Here is a 20,057-nt window from a genome sequence, read left to right as displayed (position 1 = left end):
TTGGTATATGTATTTGAACAATTATATTTAAATGGATCCGATGAAGTGCGAACAACAAGTACTATAGAAATCAAGATATGCGATTAATGATTATGTTAGTAAATTGATTATATGCATATAATGTATATACATTTGTTCGTTTATGTGTGTTAGATAAATACACATCCATTTAGATTTAAACAAAATGACTTAATATAGCAATGTTTGATTAGTAATTATTATTGATAATTGTGATTTCAATAAATTTAATTAAAGAATTATATGATTCTTTTATATGTATTTTAGATATGCTATAGACTTACTAAGCTATAAAAGCTTACTTTGTTTGTTTTCGTCCATTTGCTTTTATAGATTTTGGAGACGCGTTCTGAGCTCGGGGATCATCAAGATAGTCCATCACACTATCGACTTCTTTTGGTATTTTGTTAAATATTTGAACTCAATCTTATGGCATGTATAGGTTTGAGTACGATGTTAATTACATTTTGATTGTAAATTATAATAGCTATGCGAAAGTAATTAAATTTTTACGTTGTGATCAGTTTGGTTTTAAAAATGTTGAATTTGTTCGGTAATGCCTCGTAACCCTAATTCGGCGACGGATACGGGTTAGGGGTGTTACATATATATATATGTATGGAATTGGCACATTAAGAAATTATATCAACCAACAATAGCAAACCACAACCAAACTTTATTTTATTCATTAATTCTAGCAACCAAACTATGTTATATAATTTTGAACAAATCAATTGAAAGAGAAGATTAAAAATTGAAAAAAAACCCTAAACATTTTAAAATTTCCAAGGGGTCGAAAGCCCTCTACTCGAATACATCGTCATCATCAATTAGGGGCTCGAATACCCATTATTCATGGATTCAATTTCTATGAACAAAATTAAACCCTAATAGTTTAATTCTATAGAAAATTTTGGTATAAAAATTAAGAAGATGATGTTTTATAAAATTATAAGATTGGAAAGAAAGGTTTCAACGAATTCATGTTACTTTCAATACTCTAGATTCACTAACAAAAAATAGAAAAAAAATCTAAGAGACTTGCCTGCTTCTTTACTCTAAGCATATTATCAAATTCTTTAACCTTTCAAAATGAGATCAAAACTAGAATATAACAGTTGGAGAGAGCCTTGTAACATTGCCAATATCAACCACAACTAAAAAATTATCTAAAATAATATGATATTCACATCATATATTTTGAAATCTTAATATTTATTGAAAATATGAGATCACCTATTGAAGATAATTTTTGGAATGTAAAGGTAAAAATTTATTAGAGAAATCTCATATTACACCTTAAAAATATGGGTAAACTACTCAAATAGTCACTCTAAAATTACTTCATTCATGTTTTAGTCACTTTAATTTTTTTTTGTCAAATATAGCACTGCCGTTTGTAAGTATTCTTGTTTTGATCATTGTCCCGTTAAAACCTAAACAAAAAGCTGACTAGGATGCCACGTATTGCTGATTGTTCTGTCAATTGTGTATATCTTTTTACAGATCATTAAAATAGTTTACCAAAAATATCATTTAACATTAACTAAAAATTTTTACTATTTATAAAAGGATCAATAGTGGTCCTTAAACCCAAAATCATTAAACCTTAAACTCCATTACCATTCCTAAATCCAAAATCAAACTCTAAACCCCATTTAGAGACCACTATTGGTCATTTTATAAACAATAAATTTTTTTAGTTAATATTAAACTTTTTTGTAAATCACTTTAATGACATGTAATAATATATAACAATTTGTAGAATAATAGTGTGAAAGGAAAGCCTGGCTCCAAGTTGTTTAAGAATAGTGGTGTTGTTGAGTTTCTCGATCCTTTGACTTAGGATTAGTCAGTTCTATTTCTTGAAAGGGGCAAGGAAGGGATATAACTCAACGGTAGAGTGTTACCTTAACGTGGTGGAAGTCATCAGTTCGAGCCTGATTATCCCTAAACCTAATGTGAGTTTTTCTATTTTGCCTTGTCCCCCGCCGTGATCGAATAAGAATGAATAAGAGGCTCGTGAGATTGAGTGAGGGGGTAGGAATGACTATATTTCTGAGAGTGAACTCTAGGCGAATATGAAGTGCATGGATACAAGACAATTTCGAATTGGCTTTGTCTACGAACAAGGAAGCTATAAGTAATGCAACTATGGATCTCATGGAGAGTTTGATCCTGGCTCAGGATGAACGTTGGCGACATGCTTAACATATGCAAGTCAGACGGGTGAGTAACGCGTAAGAACCTCCCTTTGGGAGTGGAACAATAGTTGGAAACAACTGCTAATACCTCGTAGGCTGAGGAGCAAAAGGAGGGATCCGTTTGAGGAGGGGCTCGCATCTGATAGCTAGTTGGTGAGGCAATAGCTTACTAAGGCGATGATCAGTAGTTGGTTCGAGAGGATGATCAGCCATACTGAGATTGAGACACGACCTAGACTCTTACGGGAGTCAGCAGTGGGGAATTTTTCGCAATGGGCAAAAACCTAACGGAGCGATGTAGCGTGGAGGTAGAAGGCCCACGGGTCGTGAACTTCTTTTCCCAGAAAAGAAGCAATGACGATATCTGAGGAATAAACATTGGTTAACTTTGTGCCAGTAACTACAATAATATAGAAGATGCAAGCGTTATCTAAAATGATTGGACGTAAAGTGTCTGTAGGCGACTTTTTAATATGTGGCATCCTAATGATCAAAACAAAAATGTGCTATATTTCATAATAAAAAAATTAAAGTGATAAAAATAATAATAAAGTAATTTTAGAGTAATTATACGAAGAATTTACCCCCAAAAACATTATATTCCTCGAACCAAGCACAGCTCCGTCGCGTAAATTCTACTTGCATAAAAACGTAGTCTTTACCACGTCTCCAATTGCGACTTTCAAAAAACGAGGAAGTCTCCAATTGGCAATTGCAGTCTCAAAATTACTAATAAGCCCTTACTATTTTCCATCATCTCAGTGCCGTTTTCGTCAAACCGAAATTAACAAATGAAAAAAAGAAAAAGAAAAAGAAAAAGAAAAAGAAAGCTTACCCTCGTCACTCTGTCCAAAAGCTTCCGATTCACCGCTCCCCATCTCTCCCTCTCATTCTTAAATCACGGCGCCATCACCATTACCGTTAAAAGAAATGCAGTCAACGAGGTCGCGCCGTAAAGTAGCGCCAGCAGCTGCTGATGGCGGCGACTCCGGCGACAAATTGGAACAACTCCTACTTTCCTCCGCCATCTGTAACGGCGAGGACCTCGGTCCTTTTGTCCGCAAAGTGTTCGCTTCTGGAAGGCCTGATACCCTCCTCCATCACCTTCGTCACTTCGCTCGTTCAAAAGAATCGGAAATCGAAGAAGTTTGCAAATCTCACTACCAAGATTTCATCCTCGCCGTCGATGATCTTCGATCTCTTCTCTCCGATGTCGATTCTCTCAAATCCTCTCTCTCCGACTCCAACTCAAGGCTCCAATCAGTCGGCGGTCCTCTCCTTTCTTCCCTTGATTCCTTTGTCGAAGCTCAAAATGCTTCCAAGAACGTAAACTCCGCTTTGCAATCGGTAATTTTGTGTATTAAGCTGACGGAGCTTTGCTTAAGAGCAAATCTTCATCTCTCAAACGGCAGTTTCTATATGGCGTTGAAGTGCTTAGACTCGATCGAGAACGAGTTCCAAGATAAAACACCTTCGTCTACTTTAAAAAGGATGTTGGAGAGGAAGATTCCAGAGATTCGATCTCACATCGAGAGAAAAATCAGTAAAGAGTTCGGCGATTGGCTCGTTGATATTCGCGTGGTGAGCCGCAATTTAGGGCAATTAGCAATCGGACAAGCCTCGGCTGCCAGGCAACGCGAAGAAGATCTGAGAATCAAGCAAAGGCAAGCCGAAGAACAGAGTCGACTCAGCTTGAGAGGTTGCGTATACGCTTTAGAAGAAGATGACGACGACGGTGGACTCGGAGGAGACGAGAACGACGGTTATAGTAACGGTAATAACGGATCGTTTGGATTTGATTTGACTCCTCTATATAGAGCTTATCATATTCATCAAACTTTAGGACTCGAAGAACGATTTAAGCAGTATTATTTTGAGAATAGGAAGCTTCAATTAACGTCGGATTTTCAAGTTTCTTCTATGACCCCATTTCTTGAATCTCATCAAACATTTTTTGCCCAAATTGCGGGGTTTTTTATCATAGAAGATCGCATTTTAAGGACAGGTGGGGGTTTGGTTTCCAAAATGGAAGTTGAGAATTTATGGGAGACTGCTGTTAGTAAAATGTGCTCGGTTTTAGAGGATCAGTTTTCTAGAATGCAAACTGCTAATCACTTGTTACTGATTAAGGATTATGTGAGTCTGTTAGGAGTTACTTTGCGTAGGTATGGCTACCCTGTTGATGCATTGCTTAATGTTTTAAGTAAGCATAGGGATAAGTACCATGAGTTGTTATTATCTGATTGTCGGAAGCAGATTGCGGAAGCTCTTGCTGCTGATAAATTTGAGCAGATGTTGATGAAGAAGGAGTACGAGTACTCGATGAATGTGCTATCTTTCCAGTTACAAGCATCGGATATTGTTCCAGCATTTCCTTATGTTGCGCCATTTTCATCTACTGTGCCTGATTGTTGTCGGATTGTGAGATCTTTTATTGAGGATTCTGTTAGTTTTATGTCTTTTGGTGGGCAGTTGGATTTCTATGATGTTGTAAAGAAGTATTTGGACCGGCTTTTGGGTGAGGTTTTGGATGGGGCTCTTTTGAAGCTGATTAGTTCATCTGTCCATGGGGTTTCTCAGGCAATGCAGGTTGCAGCAAATATGGCAGTTTTGGAGCGGGCTTGTGATTTCTTCTTTCGTCATGCTGCACAGCTTTCTGGCATTCCTTTGAGAATGGTAGAAAGGGGTAGGAAGCAGTTTCCTCTTAGCAAAGCCCGTGATGCTGCAGAAGACATGCTGTCTGGGATGCTCAAGAGAAAGGTTGATGGTTTCATGACTTTGATCGAGAATGTGAACTGGATGACCGACGAAGCTTCGCAGGGTGGTAATGAATATGTGAATGAGGTCATAATATATTTGGAAACTTTGGTTTCTACTGCACAACAGATATTGCCTCCTCAAGTTCTTAAAAGAGTTTTACAAGATGTAATTTCTCACATATCAGAGAAGATCGTCGGGGCTTTATTTGGAGACTCGGTGAAGAGGTTTAATGTAAATGCTATTATGGGGATTGATGTGGATATTCGGTTGTTAGAATCTTTTGCGGATAACCTATCACCTGTGTTTTCTGAAGGGGATACAAATCAATTGAAAAATGCACTTGCAGAGTCAAGGCAGTTGGTCAATTTGCTTTTGAGCAATCATCCAGAGAATTTTCTGAACCCAGTAATTAGAGAGAAGAGTTACAATGCCCTGGACTACAGGAAAGTTGTGACAATTTCAGAGAAGTTAAGGGATTCGTCAGATCGGCTATTTGGAACCTTTGGGAGCAGGGGTGCCAAGCAGAATCCAAAGAAGAAATCTATGGATGCATTGATAAAAAGACTCAAGGATGTGAGCTGATTTTGGCAAGGAGCTGTATGTATGTCTATGTTCTTTTACCTTTTTCAATTCAATCGCGGTTATTTCTTAGTAGTTCATTGCTAATATATTTACTTGATATTAAGGCACAGCATTTATTTATTTATTTATTTATTTTGTTTCCTGGTTGTTTTAAATTAACAGTTGTGAGTTGAAATTTTCGTTGTATTAAATTCTTTTTCGGCAATGAGTGAATTTGTTCGTAGAATTGCATTAAGAATAAGACCCTTTGTGCTAAGCTATTTTAGTTGCTTGCTTTTATTTTTTTGGTCAGTTGGTATGCCACCACTTATAGGATATGGAAATGCTTGATTTAATTGTACCATATAAAGGGCGTGGTTGTTACCCTACGTGTATCTCATGTATAAATGGGGTACATAGTATACACACATACACGAGTATGGGCATTTATTTATACGTACATATATGTGTGTGGATTCCTTGTGATTGATAATCTCCGTACAGACTGCTTTCTCGAGTGTCTGCGGTGTTCTCCAGCTATAGTTGAGACTTTGCTTGCCCTTCTCCCCCCTGCAGGTGGTTCATTTGTTATATAATGTGGTGGGAGAAACTGGGTCTCAATAATGATTTGAAATGGGAGAATTCATCAAAATGTTAATATAGACTTCATGTATGGACTTGAATAAGATGCAGACACGAATGTTAATAGCTCACCAGAGACACTCTCTTGAAAGCTCTTTCTGCTAAATAGGCGCAGGGCTTGAACGGTCCATAAGTCTTTGACCATTTCTCCAATTTTGAACATATATATTTTGGTCCAAGAGTATCAGCCCAGAAAATGATTCCTCCCCTAAGTCAATTCATCATTCGTATCGAAATTAGGAATTATACATTTGACTATCGGAAAGAATAAAAAAGCAACAGGGGCACAAACCACAAACCTATATTCCGGGAATCCCATGCCTGTAACAGAAGCAACGTCGAGATCTGATGCCTTGACAACAATTTTGTCCTCAAAAACGCAGCATGCCTCGTTCACAACAGGGAAGAGAATCATTTCAACTATCTCTTCATCGGATAACTGCATCAACTGTTAACAAATTCGAAGCCATCGAATGTGGATGCACACATAGAGAAGTGGTAAGGATAGGGAGAAAATTTCATGTTAGAAAATTCATAAATTCATACAGAGAAAAGCAGTATAGTACTTATAACAACTACTTCATGCAAGCCTGCTTGTTATCTGCTCAAGCACAGAACCTGATGGGAAATATAACTGAACTTTAAGTTAAATAACCTCATAATCAATGCTGAGACCGGAGATGCTCCTTGCCTTGTTTACATACATCTTAATATCAGGATTAGGGGTAAACTTGGACTTCCCGTCATAGATGTAGAAACCTTTTCTAGTAGTTTCATCTGAAACAGGAGACAGTCATGGAGGATTCCAGATGTCGATTTAATGGTTCAGTTTCTGGTCCAATAGCATGCCAAAAAGATTGTCAGCTACTATAAGGAAAAGAGCGGACAATGTACCTGCTTGGATGTCCTCTTGCATGACAAAATTCAGCTTCGACAACTCATTGAATCTCTCTCCAAAGTTCTTGCTGAATTGGACCTTCATTGCAGATGCAACGTCAAAACCAACAAAATCCATCATTCTGCATCAACAACATAAAGTTTAAAGCCAATCTGATGGATACATAAAGTTTAAATATGTTGAAAGTACCTAAATGGTCCCATAGTCATTCCAAATGCTGCAACTGCTTGGTCAATCTGATAGAGATCAAATCCGTGTTCAACAAGCATCATGGCTGCTTGTAATAAGGAATGAACATTCGGTTAATTGCAGAACCACTGGAATTGTGGACTACTACCGGGGTTTTCCTCATCTTCTTTCTGATAGCTAGTAAGTCAACAATGACTTGAGGGGATGTTTTTTCTGTTCGAATTATCTCCAGGACCGGCACGAGATGAGCTTGACTGCATCAAAAGTTGACATCAATGATAGGTTGGAAACTAAACAAAAAGAAGCAGAAATCAAACCTACCCGAAAAAATGAGTCCCGACAATATGATTTTGGAAATTTCTTCTTTCATTGATTAAATTCAAGTTTATCATGGAAGTACTGCTAGCAAGTATGCAGTGTGGTGGTCAATAACTTTCAAGCTCAGCAAAGATCCTCTGCTATAAAGAAATATTTCCATAACAGCCTGCTTAAAACACAAGGAATTAAAAAATATATATATTTAAAAAAGTCAAGTTGATTGACAACCTTAACTCTACAAATATAGTTATTGTTATTCTTCATTTTTCTTTCTTTTTCTGTTCATTCATAACCTCTCAGCTTACTATAAATAAGTTCTATTTATGTTTTTCCACTTTTCCATTTATTTTAGACATATATCTCTTCTATATCAAGAAATTGTCACTGTATTTTTTGGTGATAGATCCAGGGACGGGTAGTAGGAGTGGCCGAAAGGAGATAGGTGTTGAAGGTAAGTGTACTAGGCGAATATGTTGAGGACGTGCCTTAGACTTGCTGAATAATAGGTCTGTAGACCAAGTCTTTAGGAATTTTTAATTTTGTGGCATGATTTTAAGGGTAAATTAAGTGGTTGGACAATGTGTTTCCAATATATTTTTTCTATAACATTTTTTGTGTTTCATATTTTTTACTAAAAAACCAATAATTGGTATCAAATCTCTTATCTCAAGGGATTTGTGAGTTGAGAGAAACACATAAGTTTTAATCATGGAAGCTGACATAACTATCAAGCTTGGGCTGTTAGAATGACAGTCTATCTTGATGCGATGAATCTTTAGGAAGCAGTAGAAGAAGACTACGATGTTCCGTCATTACTAACAAATCCAACAATGAATCAACTAAAGACTCACAAAGAGAAGAAGACAAAGAAGTCCAAAGCTAAAGCATGTCTTTTCTCTACTGTTTCAAGCAAAATATTTACAAGAATCATGAATTTGGGGACAGTAAAAGAAATTTGGGACTACCGAAAGAAAGAATACTAGGGCAAATTGGAGGGCATAGTAAACAAGGTAAGATTGTTGGGTAAGGATTTTTCTGATGATCGAATAGTGCAAAAATTCTTGTCACTTTACCTGAAAAATATGAGTCTAAAATTTCTTTATTAGAAGAATCTAAGGATTTGTCAAGTATATCCTTGGCAGAATTAGTGAATGCATTGCAGGCTCCAGAAAAAAAGAGGAAAGATGAGACAAGAAGCATCAGTAAATGGTGCTTTCCGAGCAAATTTGAAAATTCAGTAGGCAAAAGCATGAAAATTGAAGATAAGATCAACAATAATAACAACAAGAAGACATATCCACCATGTTCATATTGTAAGAAGACAAATCACTTGCGAAAGAAGTGTTGGTGGATGCCTGATTTCAAATGCAAAAAATGTGACAATATTGGGCACATAAAGCGGGCCTGTAAGTCTCAACAACATGAAGAGGCAAAAAAATCTATTGAGCAACAAGAAGATGACTTTATTCCAATTAGGGGAAAAAGAATAGTGGCTATTGAAAGTTTAATAGGTTCGAAACACATAACTATATGTGCCTAACATTGACCAAAATATTCTTAGTGTTGGGCAATTAATTGAAAAAGGTTTCAAAGTCATATTTGAAGACAAATGATACTTGATCAAAGACTTAAAAGGTAGAGATGCATTCAAAGTAAAAATGAAAGCAAAAAGTTTTGCTCTAAATCTATGGAGGAGAAGTCAACAATGAAGCAATTGCTAAAAACTCCTAAGTACTTTGATAACAACATAGATGATGTTCCAGTTTATGACACAAGATCTTTATCTAAAATTTATGAAAGGTGTAATGTTGTTGCATTTGAGTCTGCTGAGTTTAAAGAAGCTGAGAAGGATGACAAGTGGATTCAAGCAATGAGAGAAAAGCAGTCTGAGGGATTCCAAGTCAAGAGACAGGAGGAGAAAGTCTACATGTTAAACAAGGCCTTATATAGTCTCAAACAGGCTTAGGGCCTAGTACAACAGGATTGATGAATATCATTTGGAAGAAACAGAAGATTAATGAAATCAAGTTGGTTTTTTACAAGACTGAAGATCAAATTGCAGATATGTTAACCAAGACACTTCCAAAACTTAGATTTAAAGTTTTAAGAAATAAATTAGACTTTTGCAATTACTAAGGCAAGGAGGAGTGCTGAGAATGTGCCTTGAACTTGCTGAATAATATATAGGTCTGTAGACTAAGTTTTTAGGAATTTTTAATTTTGTGGCATGATTTAGGGATAAGTTAAGTGGCTGGATATTAGTAGGATATATTTTCTGTTTTTTTTTTAGCTATATAATCTGAACAGTATAACAAATTATAGTGTGCTACTAATATGTTTTTTTCTTTCATATTTTCTATGATTCATATTTTTTACTAAAATACCAACAGAATATAATCGATCATGTATTATGCTCATCTCTCAATTGAACCGACACTGAACCGACACTATCTCATTCCTGCAATTCATAAGCTTATCATTTCACTTTAAAACCGATGCTGTAAAAACCAAACCTCGATGACCATGTCCACTTCTCTAAAACCTTCATAGTGGAGAACACCTTTACAAAGAGAGAGGATCTTGTCAAGCTTTACTTCGGCCAATTTCCCTTGCTTGACATGGTCTTGCAAATTTACTGGAGGGACAAGAGGAAAAATGAGAGAGGCAAGTTATAATAGCAGAAAGGAAGGGGTGGGGTGGAAATCATTCACCTAAAGAAATGTTTATGTGTCACCTTTCACTCTCAAAATTCCGGTCAGCAGGGCCTTTTCATCCAGTTCTTTCAAAATCACTGAGTAGTTACTAAGAATGAGTGCCGTTGCTATTGAAGAACCCAGTATTCCTCCACCAACAACAGCAAACGTATCCACTTTCCTCGGTATTAACCTCATATCAGTTATACCAGGCACCTATTTACTTAGATTAAACATAAGCACTTGACTAGCGAGAAGGATGACTCCATGAGATAAAATCTCAAAATATCAAGAAACTACGAGAAGCAACAACCTTTTTCAGATATAATCAAGAACTACAGCTACTGTGACTGTATACCTTGGAAGTTCTCTGCCGGGCAAAGAAGTAGACTAAACTCCTACAAGTGTCGGATTGTCGAAGTTCATGTAATGCCTTTGATTCCTATAAAAAGCCAGCATGTCATCTTATACACCAGTAAGACTATTTGCAATATGAACCAAAAACTGATCATAAAGAAGTACCTTCCAAAGTGCAGCACGGGGACCATGCACTAATCCTTCTTCAATGACATCAATGCAAACTAATGGATGTTTGAGATTTGGAGCTTGTTTTTTTGACTTAACTCTGGCGTGCTCAAGCATCATCTTAGCCTTTGGTAGGGGCTCTAACCAGTCTGTCCTGTAAAGACTAACAGTTCTTGGTCTTCTATGCGCTAAAATGTCTTTAGCCCAGTGACAAGCTGTGGTAGTCAATAGATCTGCTGAAGAAATGCCGTCCACGAGGTCCATGCCTCGAGCATTGTCTCCGTATACTAATTTTGACATCTGGAGGAAGAGAAAAAGGAGAGAGTGATTATGAAGTCTTGTAGCAGAAAACAAAGCAAAAGAAGGGATCATTTCTTCCTATAAAATCACACAAAGCGAGTGATCATACCAAGATCATTTCAAGAGCCTTACGAAGGCCTACAAGGCGTGGCAGACGCTGTGTCCCTGAAATAAGGCATCAATGTAAAGACATAGGAAAAATGAAACAATAACCATCTACATCCACATAAGCACAGCCTTACCACCTAATCCCGGAAGAATTCCATAACGAAGTTCAGGCAGGCCGAGTACTGTCGATGAGGTTGATATACGGGCATGACAAGCCTAAGAAGGTATCGGGTAAATCATCAAATCATTGACGAATAAAGCACAGAAAGGTTGAGGTATCAATTGAATTCGAAACATACCAATGCAATCTCCAATCCCCCACCTAAAGCAGGGCCATCTATAGCAGCTACAAAGGGTTTTCTGGCAGCTAAGAAACCAACATAAAAGGATCTTATAAAAGACCAGAAGAAAAACCTTATGGAAGATAACACAATATAACAAAATAGTACAAATGTACCTTCTAAAATGTCAGTAACAAACTCTATTGACCAAAATCCAAGCTTTCCATGCTTCCCTATGATCAATTCAAGTTGCGTAGTCCTTGCCTCATCATACAGATTTAAAGGACTTAAAAGGGGTGTAATGACAAATTTAGCCACTAACGTTTACATGTTTTGTCAAAATGGTCCTAATTGTATTTTTGAGCCTTTTTTGGTTATCAACTTTTTTTTTCAAATTGTTTTTTTTAACAGATTTGATGAAAATATTGAATGTCTGCATTCATTTTGAAACTTTTTTTTAGATAATCATGTTTATTTTCTTTAAATTAAAAGTTATTTTTTTAATTTCATGTATGATTTATTTATTTTATTAATTTTTACATGTAATTATCTTATTGGGTTACCTAAGTAATAAATTACATTTCAGTAAAAATATTCTCCATCATTCCGTTAATCTGTTAGAAAAATAGTTTTAAAAAAAGTCAATGACCAAAAAAGCTAAAAAATACAATTAGAACTATTTTGATAAAACATGTAAACTTTAGTAACCAATTTTATAAAAAGAAAAGGAAAACAAATAAGATAAACCCTTTTTCCCAAAAGCTGTAACATCAAAACCTCCTGAAAATTTCCCTTTTGAACCTGGTTTAATAATTCAAGATGTTACATACAAATGATTAAATATCATCTCCATGGCAAATAATACACAAATCTATTGTAACTTTCAGTTTACCAGTAATAACTACTGCGTTCACATCATCCCTTAGAAGAGCCTGCTCAGTGTTGTCCTTGAGGCTAAGCAGCACTGAAAAATCAAGAGAGAAAAAGCCACTGGCACCATCAAGAAGACAATTAAAAGTTTTGAAATCTACAAATGGGGTATGTTCATAAATCAAAGGCACCCTTCACTTTCTTGAATTAGTGAAATGGACAAGTTAGAAAAAAGGAAAGAACCAACCATCAACAGAGAGCAAATTATGTGGTGGGTTGTTGATGGTGATGATAGCCACGCCATCAGCTCCAACTTCCAAATAGGTTTTTCCTTTCATTTTCCCGGCTATTTTATCAAATTAGTTCAAAAAATATTATATTTATAAAAATAACTCAGGTTTAAAAATAATTATTAAAATAATCTAAAATTAACAGTAAAATTGGGTTGTGGCCTGTCAATGGCCGGAACCCACTTGTATTTTGCACCCATGATTGCCTAATAATTACCTCAGACTTAAAAAAATTAATTTTTTGGGTTTTGGCCGGTCAATGGCCGGAACCCATGTATCTTTTTAAATTATATAATACTAATATACGAAAAAGATAAAAAAACGAATTTTTTTTTTGGTGCTGGCCTATCAATGGCCTGTAACACCCTTTACCCGAGACCGTTTCCGGAGTCGAGCACGAGGCATTACTTAGCTTATCTTACCAATTCGGAGCATAAAAACTAGGTTTGAAAATTTATTTCACTATTTACAGCAAATCTGTCCAATCGCGCAGCAGTTACTAAATTAATTATAACTTGAGCTACAGAACTCGAAATTTAATTCCGTAAATTTTCCCTGAAACTAAACTCATATATCTACTCACCATAAAATTTTTAGAATTTTTGGTTCAGCCAATTAGTACAGTTTATTAGTTAAAGTCTCCCCTGTTTCACCATTCGACTATTCTGACCTCTTGTTACTAAAAATAACTTTTCTTGTTATAGGATTTTCATATGCTATTCCACTTGTTCCTACAGAAAATAGACTCATTAAGGAATCTAAGCATGTAAATTTCAACTCATAACCATTTTGTACAATTTGTAATTATTTTCTAAACTCAGAACAGGGGACTCCAAAAACTGTTCTGACCCTGTCTCACGAAAATTCACATATCTTAAAATATAAATTTCCTTTTTCTACACCGTTATTTTTCTATGAAAATAGACTCAACAAGCTTCAATTCCATATATCATTCACCCTCTAATTCATTTTATACTATCTTGGGTGATTTTTCAAATTCACGTCACTGTGCTGCCTGAATTCTGTTTCTTTGCAAAATTTTATCCTTTCATGATTTCCATGCATAATTTATCACCTAATCTTTCATAACAACAAACACCTTCATCCTTAACCATTTTAATGACCATACATCATCAAATACTTACACATCACTCATTAGCAAAATCATCATTACAAACATACAAAAAAACTAAATCCCTATACATGCCATAACTCAAACGTGATTCGATATAAAATACCGAAGCGGTTGTGGTTGATAGTGTGGACGATCTCCGACTTCTTTAGGATCCTTGAAGTAGCTTTGCAATACTATAAGAGAAAGAGAAATAAAAGAAGTAAGCATAAAGCTTAGTAAGTTTACTAGCAAATAAATAACAATATTTAACTTAAATAATTAAACTCAATGTCTATATCTCTAGTTTACTCTTTAGTTAATCTCATACTAGTTCTCGTACTTGTTTACTTAGAATACTTGTGTGCATAACTTACTCAATCCTTGCGCATCGTTGAACATCAATTGATAGTATAATAAGTTCTTAAGTCTTACAACTTACCGAGCTTGCCATTTATGCTTTAAACTGAACTTTCATGAACATGATTCATTTACAAGCCCGTTGAGCTACATTGGAATAATAAGGATACTCGGGTCTCTTCTGATAATAACATGCCAAAGCCATGTCCCAGACATGGTCTTACATGGGATGTTCTCATGTTGGTGCCCATGCCATGTCCCAGACATGGTCTTACAGGGGACCTCTTATGATCTTAAGGATGCCAATGCCATGTCCCAGACATGGTCTTACATGGGATCTCTTTACCCAAATGTCATGACATTCGTATCCAGTACCATCCTTATGTATCAACGGGACTTTTAAATTTTAATTCTCTATCATTTCATGCTTAGATCATCATCAAATAAATTCATAAAATAAATTCATAGTTGCTGGAAAATAACAGCATTGATAATAAATATGGAAATATTGCATTTATTTACCGTAAACTTACCTCGGTACCAATTATAGCCAAATTCACCAAATTAGTCTTCAACTTTATTCTTCCCTTTGTCTAACCTCGAGTTTAGTACTTCTTGATCTAAAATAGTAAATTTAACTTATTTAATACTCACATTCAACAAAACAGCCCTTGACTCTAACTTTTCAAAATTACAATTTTGCCCTAAACTTTTACATAATTACATTTTTGCCCCAAGGCTCGGAAATTAAACTTCATCTCTTATTCTTATGTTTTATAACATTATGAACAATTTTCCCTTCTATGGCAACATCAAATTCCCACTCTAACATGTACTTATGAACATTAGGTATTTTTACCGATTATGTCGTTTTACTCGTTTTCACTTAAAATCGCTTAGCAAAAGTTGTTTAACATAATTTCTAGCTTCATATTCTATCATAAAACATCAAAATAAACACTTTTCACCTATGGGTATTTTTCCAAATATAAACCCTAGGTTAAATTATTGCTAGAATAAGCTAAATTAAGCTATCGGGATCTCAAAAACGTAAAGAACATTAAAAACGGGGTTTGGGATCACTTACTATGGAGCTTGGAAGCTTGAAAACCCTAACTATGGCTTCCCCCCTTGCTGATTTCGTTCATATGAAGAAGATGATGATTTTGCCATCTTTTTCCTTTTAATTCATTTTAATTACTAGATTACCAAATTGCCCCTAACTTAAAAATTTTCTATTTCACTTATCTCATGTCCATTTTTGTCTACCAAGTTACCAATGGTATAATTACCATATAAGGACCTCCAATTTAAAGTTTCATAACAATTGGACACCTCTAACATGTAGAACTCAACTTTTGCACTTTTACAATTTAGTCCTTTTGACTAAATTGAGTGCCCAAACGTCGAAATTTTCGAACGAAATTTTCACGAAATCATTTTGTGAAATTGTAGACCATAAAAATATAAGAAAAATAAAATTTTTCTCATCGGATTTGTGGTCCCGAAACCACTGTTCCGATAACCTCAAATTTGGGCCATTACATGGCCGGCACCCAGTACAATTTAAATTTTTTTTCTTTTTTTTTCGTGTCAGAATCAGAATCAGTATACGAAAAAATAAATTTTATTTTGGTGCTGGCTTGTCAATGGCCGGCACCCAGTACAATTTAAAATTTTTTTTCTTTTTTTTCGTGTCAGAATCAGATATCAGTATACGAAAAAAATAAAAAAAATTTGTTTCTATCCAATTTTTATCTCATCCATTTGACACTCTTTTTTATTTTTTTTATCAGTATAGAAATAAAATTTTTTTATTTTTTCGTATACTAATATATGATTCTGAAACGAAAAAAAAAAGAATTTTTTTAAATTGTATTGGGTGCTGGCCATTGACAGGCCAACCCCAATTTTTTATTTTTATTTTTTTCATATACTGATATCTAATTCTAACACGAAAAAAAAAAGAAATTTTTTTAAATTGTACTGGGTGCCGGCCATTGACATGCCAACACCCAATTTTTTTATTTTTTCAGATATCGATATCGATTCGACACGAAAAAAAAAATTTTTTAAATTGTCTTTGAGTCTTGCCATTGACAGGCTAACACCCAAAATTTTTTTTTATTTTTTTCATATACTGATATCTAATTCTAACACGAAAAAAAAAGAATTTTTTTTAATTTGTAATTTTTTTTATTTTTTTTGTATACTGATATCTGACTCTGACACGAAAAAGAAAGAATTTTTTTAAAATTGTACTGGGTGCTGGCAATTGACAGGCCAACACCAAATTTTTTTTTTTCGTTTTTTTTTCCTTTTTCGTATATCAGTATTATACAATTTAAAAAAAATACATGGGTTCCGGCCATTGACAGGCCAAAACCCAAAAAATTAATTTTTTTAAGTCTGACACAATTATTAGGTAATCATGGGTGCAAAATACGAGTGTGTTCCGGCCATTGACAGGCTACAACCCAATTTTACTGTTCCTTTTAGGTTATTTTAGTGATTGTTTTTAAACCTAAATTAATTTTGTAAATTTAATATTTTTTTGAACTAATTTGATAAAATAACCCATTTTCCCACTACTCCAGCTTTTTGCCTACTGTTCTATTTTTTGGGTAATCAACAAAGTCCATCTATCTATCTATCTATATATATTTATGTATTTACTTCCATGGTCTTTACTGAGTTTAATCAGCTAAAGTTTTCAGTCAAAGCCCTTGGGACGGCAACCGGCAGAGAGGACAGTTTAATTATTTGTCGCTGTGGTTGCACAACACAAAAAGTGATCTAATTATTAGAGAAATAATTATGCTCCATAATTTTTTACATATATTTGTAAATACATGGTAAATAATGATAATGTAAATTGTAATTTAAAATTACATTTTCATCATTTAATTTTTAATAATATATATCAATCACTAACATCGTTAAATTGTTATATTTTTGTTCCTTGAATTAACGTTGCACATTAATTCAAAGGGTTAATAATTAATTTGGTCATTGAATTATAGTTAAAAATTATTTTAATATTTTAAATTTTTTAACAATAACTGTAAAAAGATTAAAAATCTTAAACTAAAATTATTAAAATCTAGAAAAATAATAAAAAACATATTTTTTAAAAATATATAAAATTATTTAAATATGTATAAATTTAAAATTTCTTAATTTTAAAATTATTTTTATATTAACCTTTTGCAAATTTTATTATATAAAAATCTTAAAATTTTCAAACTAAACTCCATTAGTTTTTCACTATTAATGAACACATTCAATCACATCAACAACTTCACCTTGTTTTAACCCATAAATATCCCATAAATATAGGCTTGCAACACCGCTTTCATTCTTGACAATCATTATTTTTACCATCAATGATTTGTCTGTAGGATTTTGTTGATAATTATGAGAAAAAGAATGGAGAAAAATTAAGGAGAAAGCAAGAGAGAAGAGCAAAAATTCTATTATATTGTTTGGGTTATTTGATAAGTTTTAATTTTTTAATTTGATATTTTTCTTTTAATTTATAATACAAAATATCCTACTTCTTTTCTAAATGTATCATTTCTTTTTATAACTCGAGTTACTAGATTGATTAGGATTTTGAGTAACTTTTAATTTTGGAAATTTGAATTTTTTAATTTACAATGCAATGTGCTCTTCATCTTCTTCAAACCCGCCATTTTTCCTCTCAAATTTCAAGTTAAGATTTTACTTTCAACTATAAATAAATCATATATATTATTTTTAATAATATGGGAAGAGCGAAGCTGACACCAATATGCATGAAAAGAGAGAAAAAAAGGCAAAGAAAGATGAAAATGAAAATGAAAATGAAGATGAAGAGAGCATAAAACAACAAAGCAAATGAAAAAACAAGTGGGATCTAAGTGAATGGGTATTTTATTTATTTATTTGTGAAAGTTCAAAGGTTGGTTTTTTATGAGAGTGGATGTAGAAAAATTAGCCGCAAATTTCTTGATTTTTTCTTGCTGCAATTGATTTTTTGTATGAAGTTTTTATTTATTTTTAAGACTTTTTAAATTTTTTTACAATTGTTAAGAAAATTTTAAAAATATCAAAATGATTTTTAACTATATCTTATGGACCAAATTAGCTATTACCATTTTGAATTAAGGTGCAATGTTATGTTTTTAACGAAAGTTAACTTGAGTGGTAAAATGTAATAATTTAATAACTTAATGACTATTTTGTAACTTTTGAAAGTTGAGTGACGAAATGTAATTTTAAACAAAATTTAAGAACAATTGGTGCATTTTACCCATTATATAATTAAATATTATTGTCGTATTTCATATTTTTTGAGTCATTTCTTATTTAACATTAAACATATATTTATTTCATCATGGATCAATCATTGTCAAAGTAAAATAATCAATAATAAAAACTATGGTAGCGTTTGGTATAATAGAAAGTGATACTTTTTCTTGGAATGTCAATGATTGATCTTTTTCCAAATATTAAAAATTAAATTCCAAAGTAATTATTGTAAGATCAATTAAAAGAAAATGTAAAGAATGGTATTGCCTTTTTCATTCTTTCTTTTTCTTGGCCGAACCTCCATTTGAAGATTAGGGAAGCTTTAGTTTGTATTCATGGTTGCATGTAAGTGTTTCTTGGTTAATTTTTCAAAATTTTTCATGTTTTTCTATTTTGATTCAAATTACACCCTAGTTGTTCCCAAATTATTTTTAAGGCCTCGTAAGCTCGGTTTAAGGCTTGTAAGTGTATTTTTATCCTGATTCTTATAAGCTATTGAATGTTATCATTTATTTTATATTTTTGTTTTTGTTTGATGATAAATGTCCTGATTTGTACTGTAACACTCCGTAACCCTAATTTGGCGATGGAGACGGGTTATGGGTGTTACATTTAGTGGTATCAAAGCTATGATTTAGTCGATTCTCGGACTGAACATAGCGTCTTTGAAGTTTAGAAATTACATGCCATATAAACCTGTGATAGTGTGATATTATTTTATCCGATCTAATCCATATTTTTCGTATTGATTTTAAAGATGTCGGTAGAATCTGGTCGTGCTGACACTGATGAAATTAATAGTAATGTTCTGACTAATGGACAAGAAACAAATCATAGTGAACCGATTCCACATATGTCAGAAAATGAAGCTAAAAATGTTTTCTTCAGTCTAATGGGTTAATGATTCACAAAATTTATGTGAACCAACCCTGTGGCTTAATAACCTCTACCTCCTGTTGTACCTCCTGTGGTACCTCCACCTTCTCAACAACTAAAACAAGTAATCAGATTCTTGTTGATAAAATCTGAAAGTGCAGGGTTGAAGAATTTAGAGGTAAAATAAATGACGATCCGACTAAAGTTGAGTATTGGCTCATTCAATGAGTATTTGACGAACTTTCTTGTTCCCCTAATGATTATCTAAGGTGTACAGTGTCGTTGCTTAAAGATGAAGCGTACAGTTGGTGGACCACATTGACAGCAGTAGTACCAAAAGACAGAACTACCTGATATTTCTTCCAATCCGAGTTTAAAAATAAATATGTCAGTAAAAGATATTTAGATCAGGAAAAGAAAGAATTTCTTGAATTGAAGCAGAGAAATAAATCGTAGCTGAATACGAGAGAGTTTGTGTATCTTAGCAAGTATGCCCGTGATATTGTGCCGAATGAAGAAGAAATGTGCATCCGTTTTAAAGATGGACTAAATGATGAAATTAAAGTGTTGATTGGAGGAACTAAGATTCGAGATTTTGTTGTTTTATGTTATCGTACTCAAAAGATGGAAGAAGTTTATAAACACAAGAAGTTGAGAGATAGAAAAGCTCAGGATTTTAGTAAAAGAAGCTTTCCTAAATCATTTTCAAAACCCTCATCAAAGAAAAACAAAGAAGAATTCCATCGTACCACTTCGACAT

General features: G+C 33.8%; 1 protein-coding gene, 1 long non-coding RNA gene and 1 pseudogene across 2 annotated transcripts; 1 reads left to right on the top strand and 2 right to left on the bottom strand.

The window, feature by feature from the left end:
* Nucleotides 1–2,988: 2,988 nt before the first annotated feature.
* On the top strand, nucleotides 2,989–5,805 carry LOC105764104 (exocyst complex component SEC15B). Its single transcript, XM_012582572.2, has one exon. The coding sequence runs from the start codon at nucleotides 3,153–3,155 to the stop codon at nucleotides 5,562–5,564; it is 2,412 nt and encodes an 803-aa protein (XP_012438026.1). The 5' UTR covers nucleotides 2,989–3,152; the 3' UTR covers nucleotides 5,565–5,805.
* Nucleotides 5,806–5,871: 66 nt separating this feature from the next.
* Nucleotides 5,872–13,354, bottom strand: LOC105764105 (glyoxysomal fatty acid beta-oxidation multifunctional protein MFP-a-like; annotated as a pseudogene).
* Nucleotides 13,355–13,473: 119 nt separating this feature from the next.
* Nucleotides 13,474–15,285, bottom strand: LOC128035566 (uncharacterized). The gene is made up of 3 exons (XR_008192034.1): nucleotides 15,216–15,285; nucleotides 14,662–14,748; nucleotides 13,474–13,965 (listed from the first exon to the last, which is right to left on the bottom strand). It is a non-coding gene; the product is annotated as an uncharacterized LOC128035566 (long non-coding RNA).
* Between the last annotated feature and the right edge of the window lie 4,772 nt (nucleotides 15,286–20,057).

This window comes from Gossypium raimondii, chromosome 12, assembly GCF_025698545.1.
Source record: "Gossypium raimondii isolate GPD5lz chromosome 12, ASM2569854v1, whole genome shotgun sequence".
In the NCBI taxonomy this organism is placed as follows: Eukaryota; Viridiplantae; Streptophyta; class Magnoliopsida; order Malvales; family Malvaceae; genus Gossypium; species Gossypium raimondii.
This window is presented reverse-complemented; position numbering and strand designations above follow the sequence as displayed.

What these genes read in the sequence shown, in the direction of transcription:
- LOC105764104 (XM_012582572.2), top strand. Translation starts at nt 3,153, where the DNA reads ATGCAGTCAACGAGGTCGCGCCGTAAAGTAGCGCCAGCAGCTGCTGAT.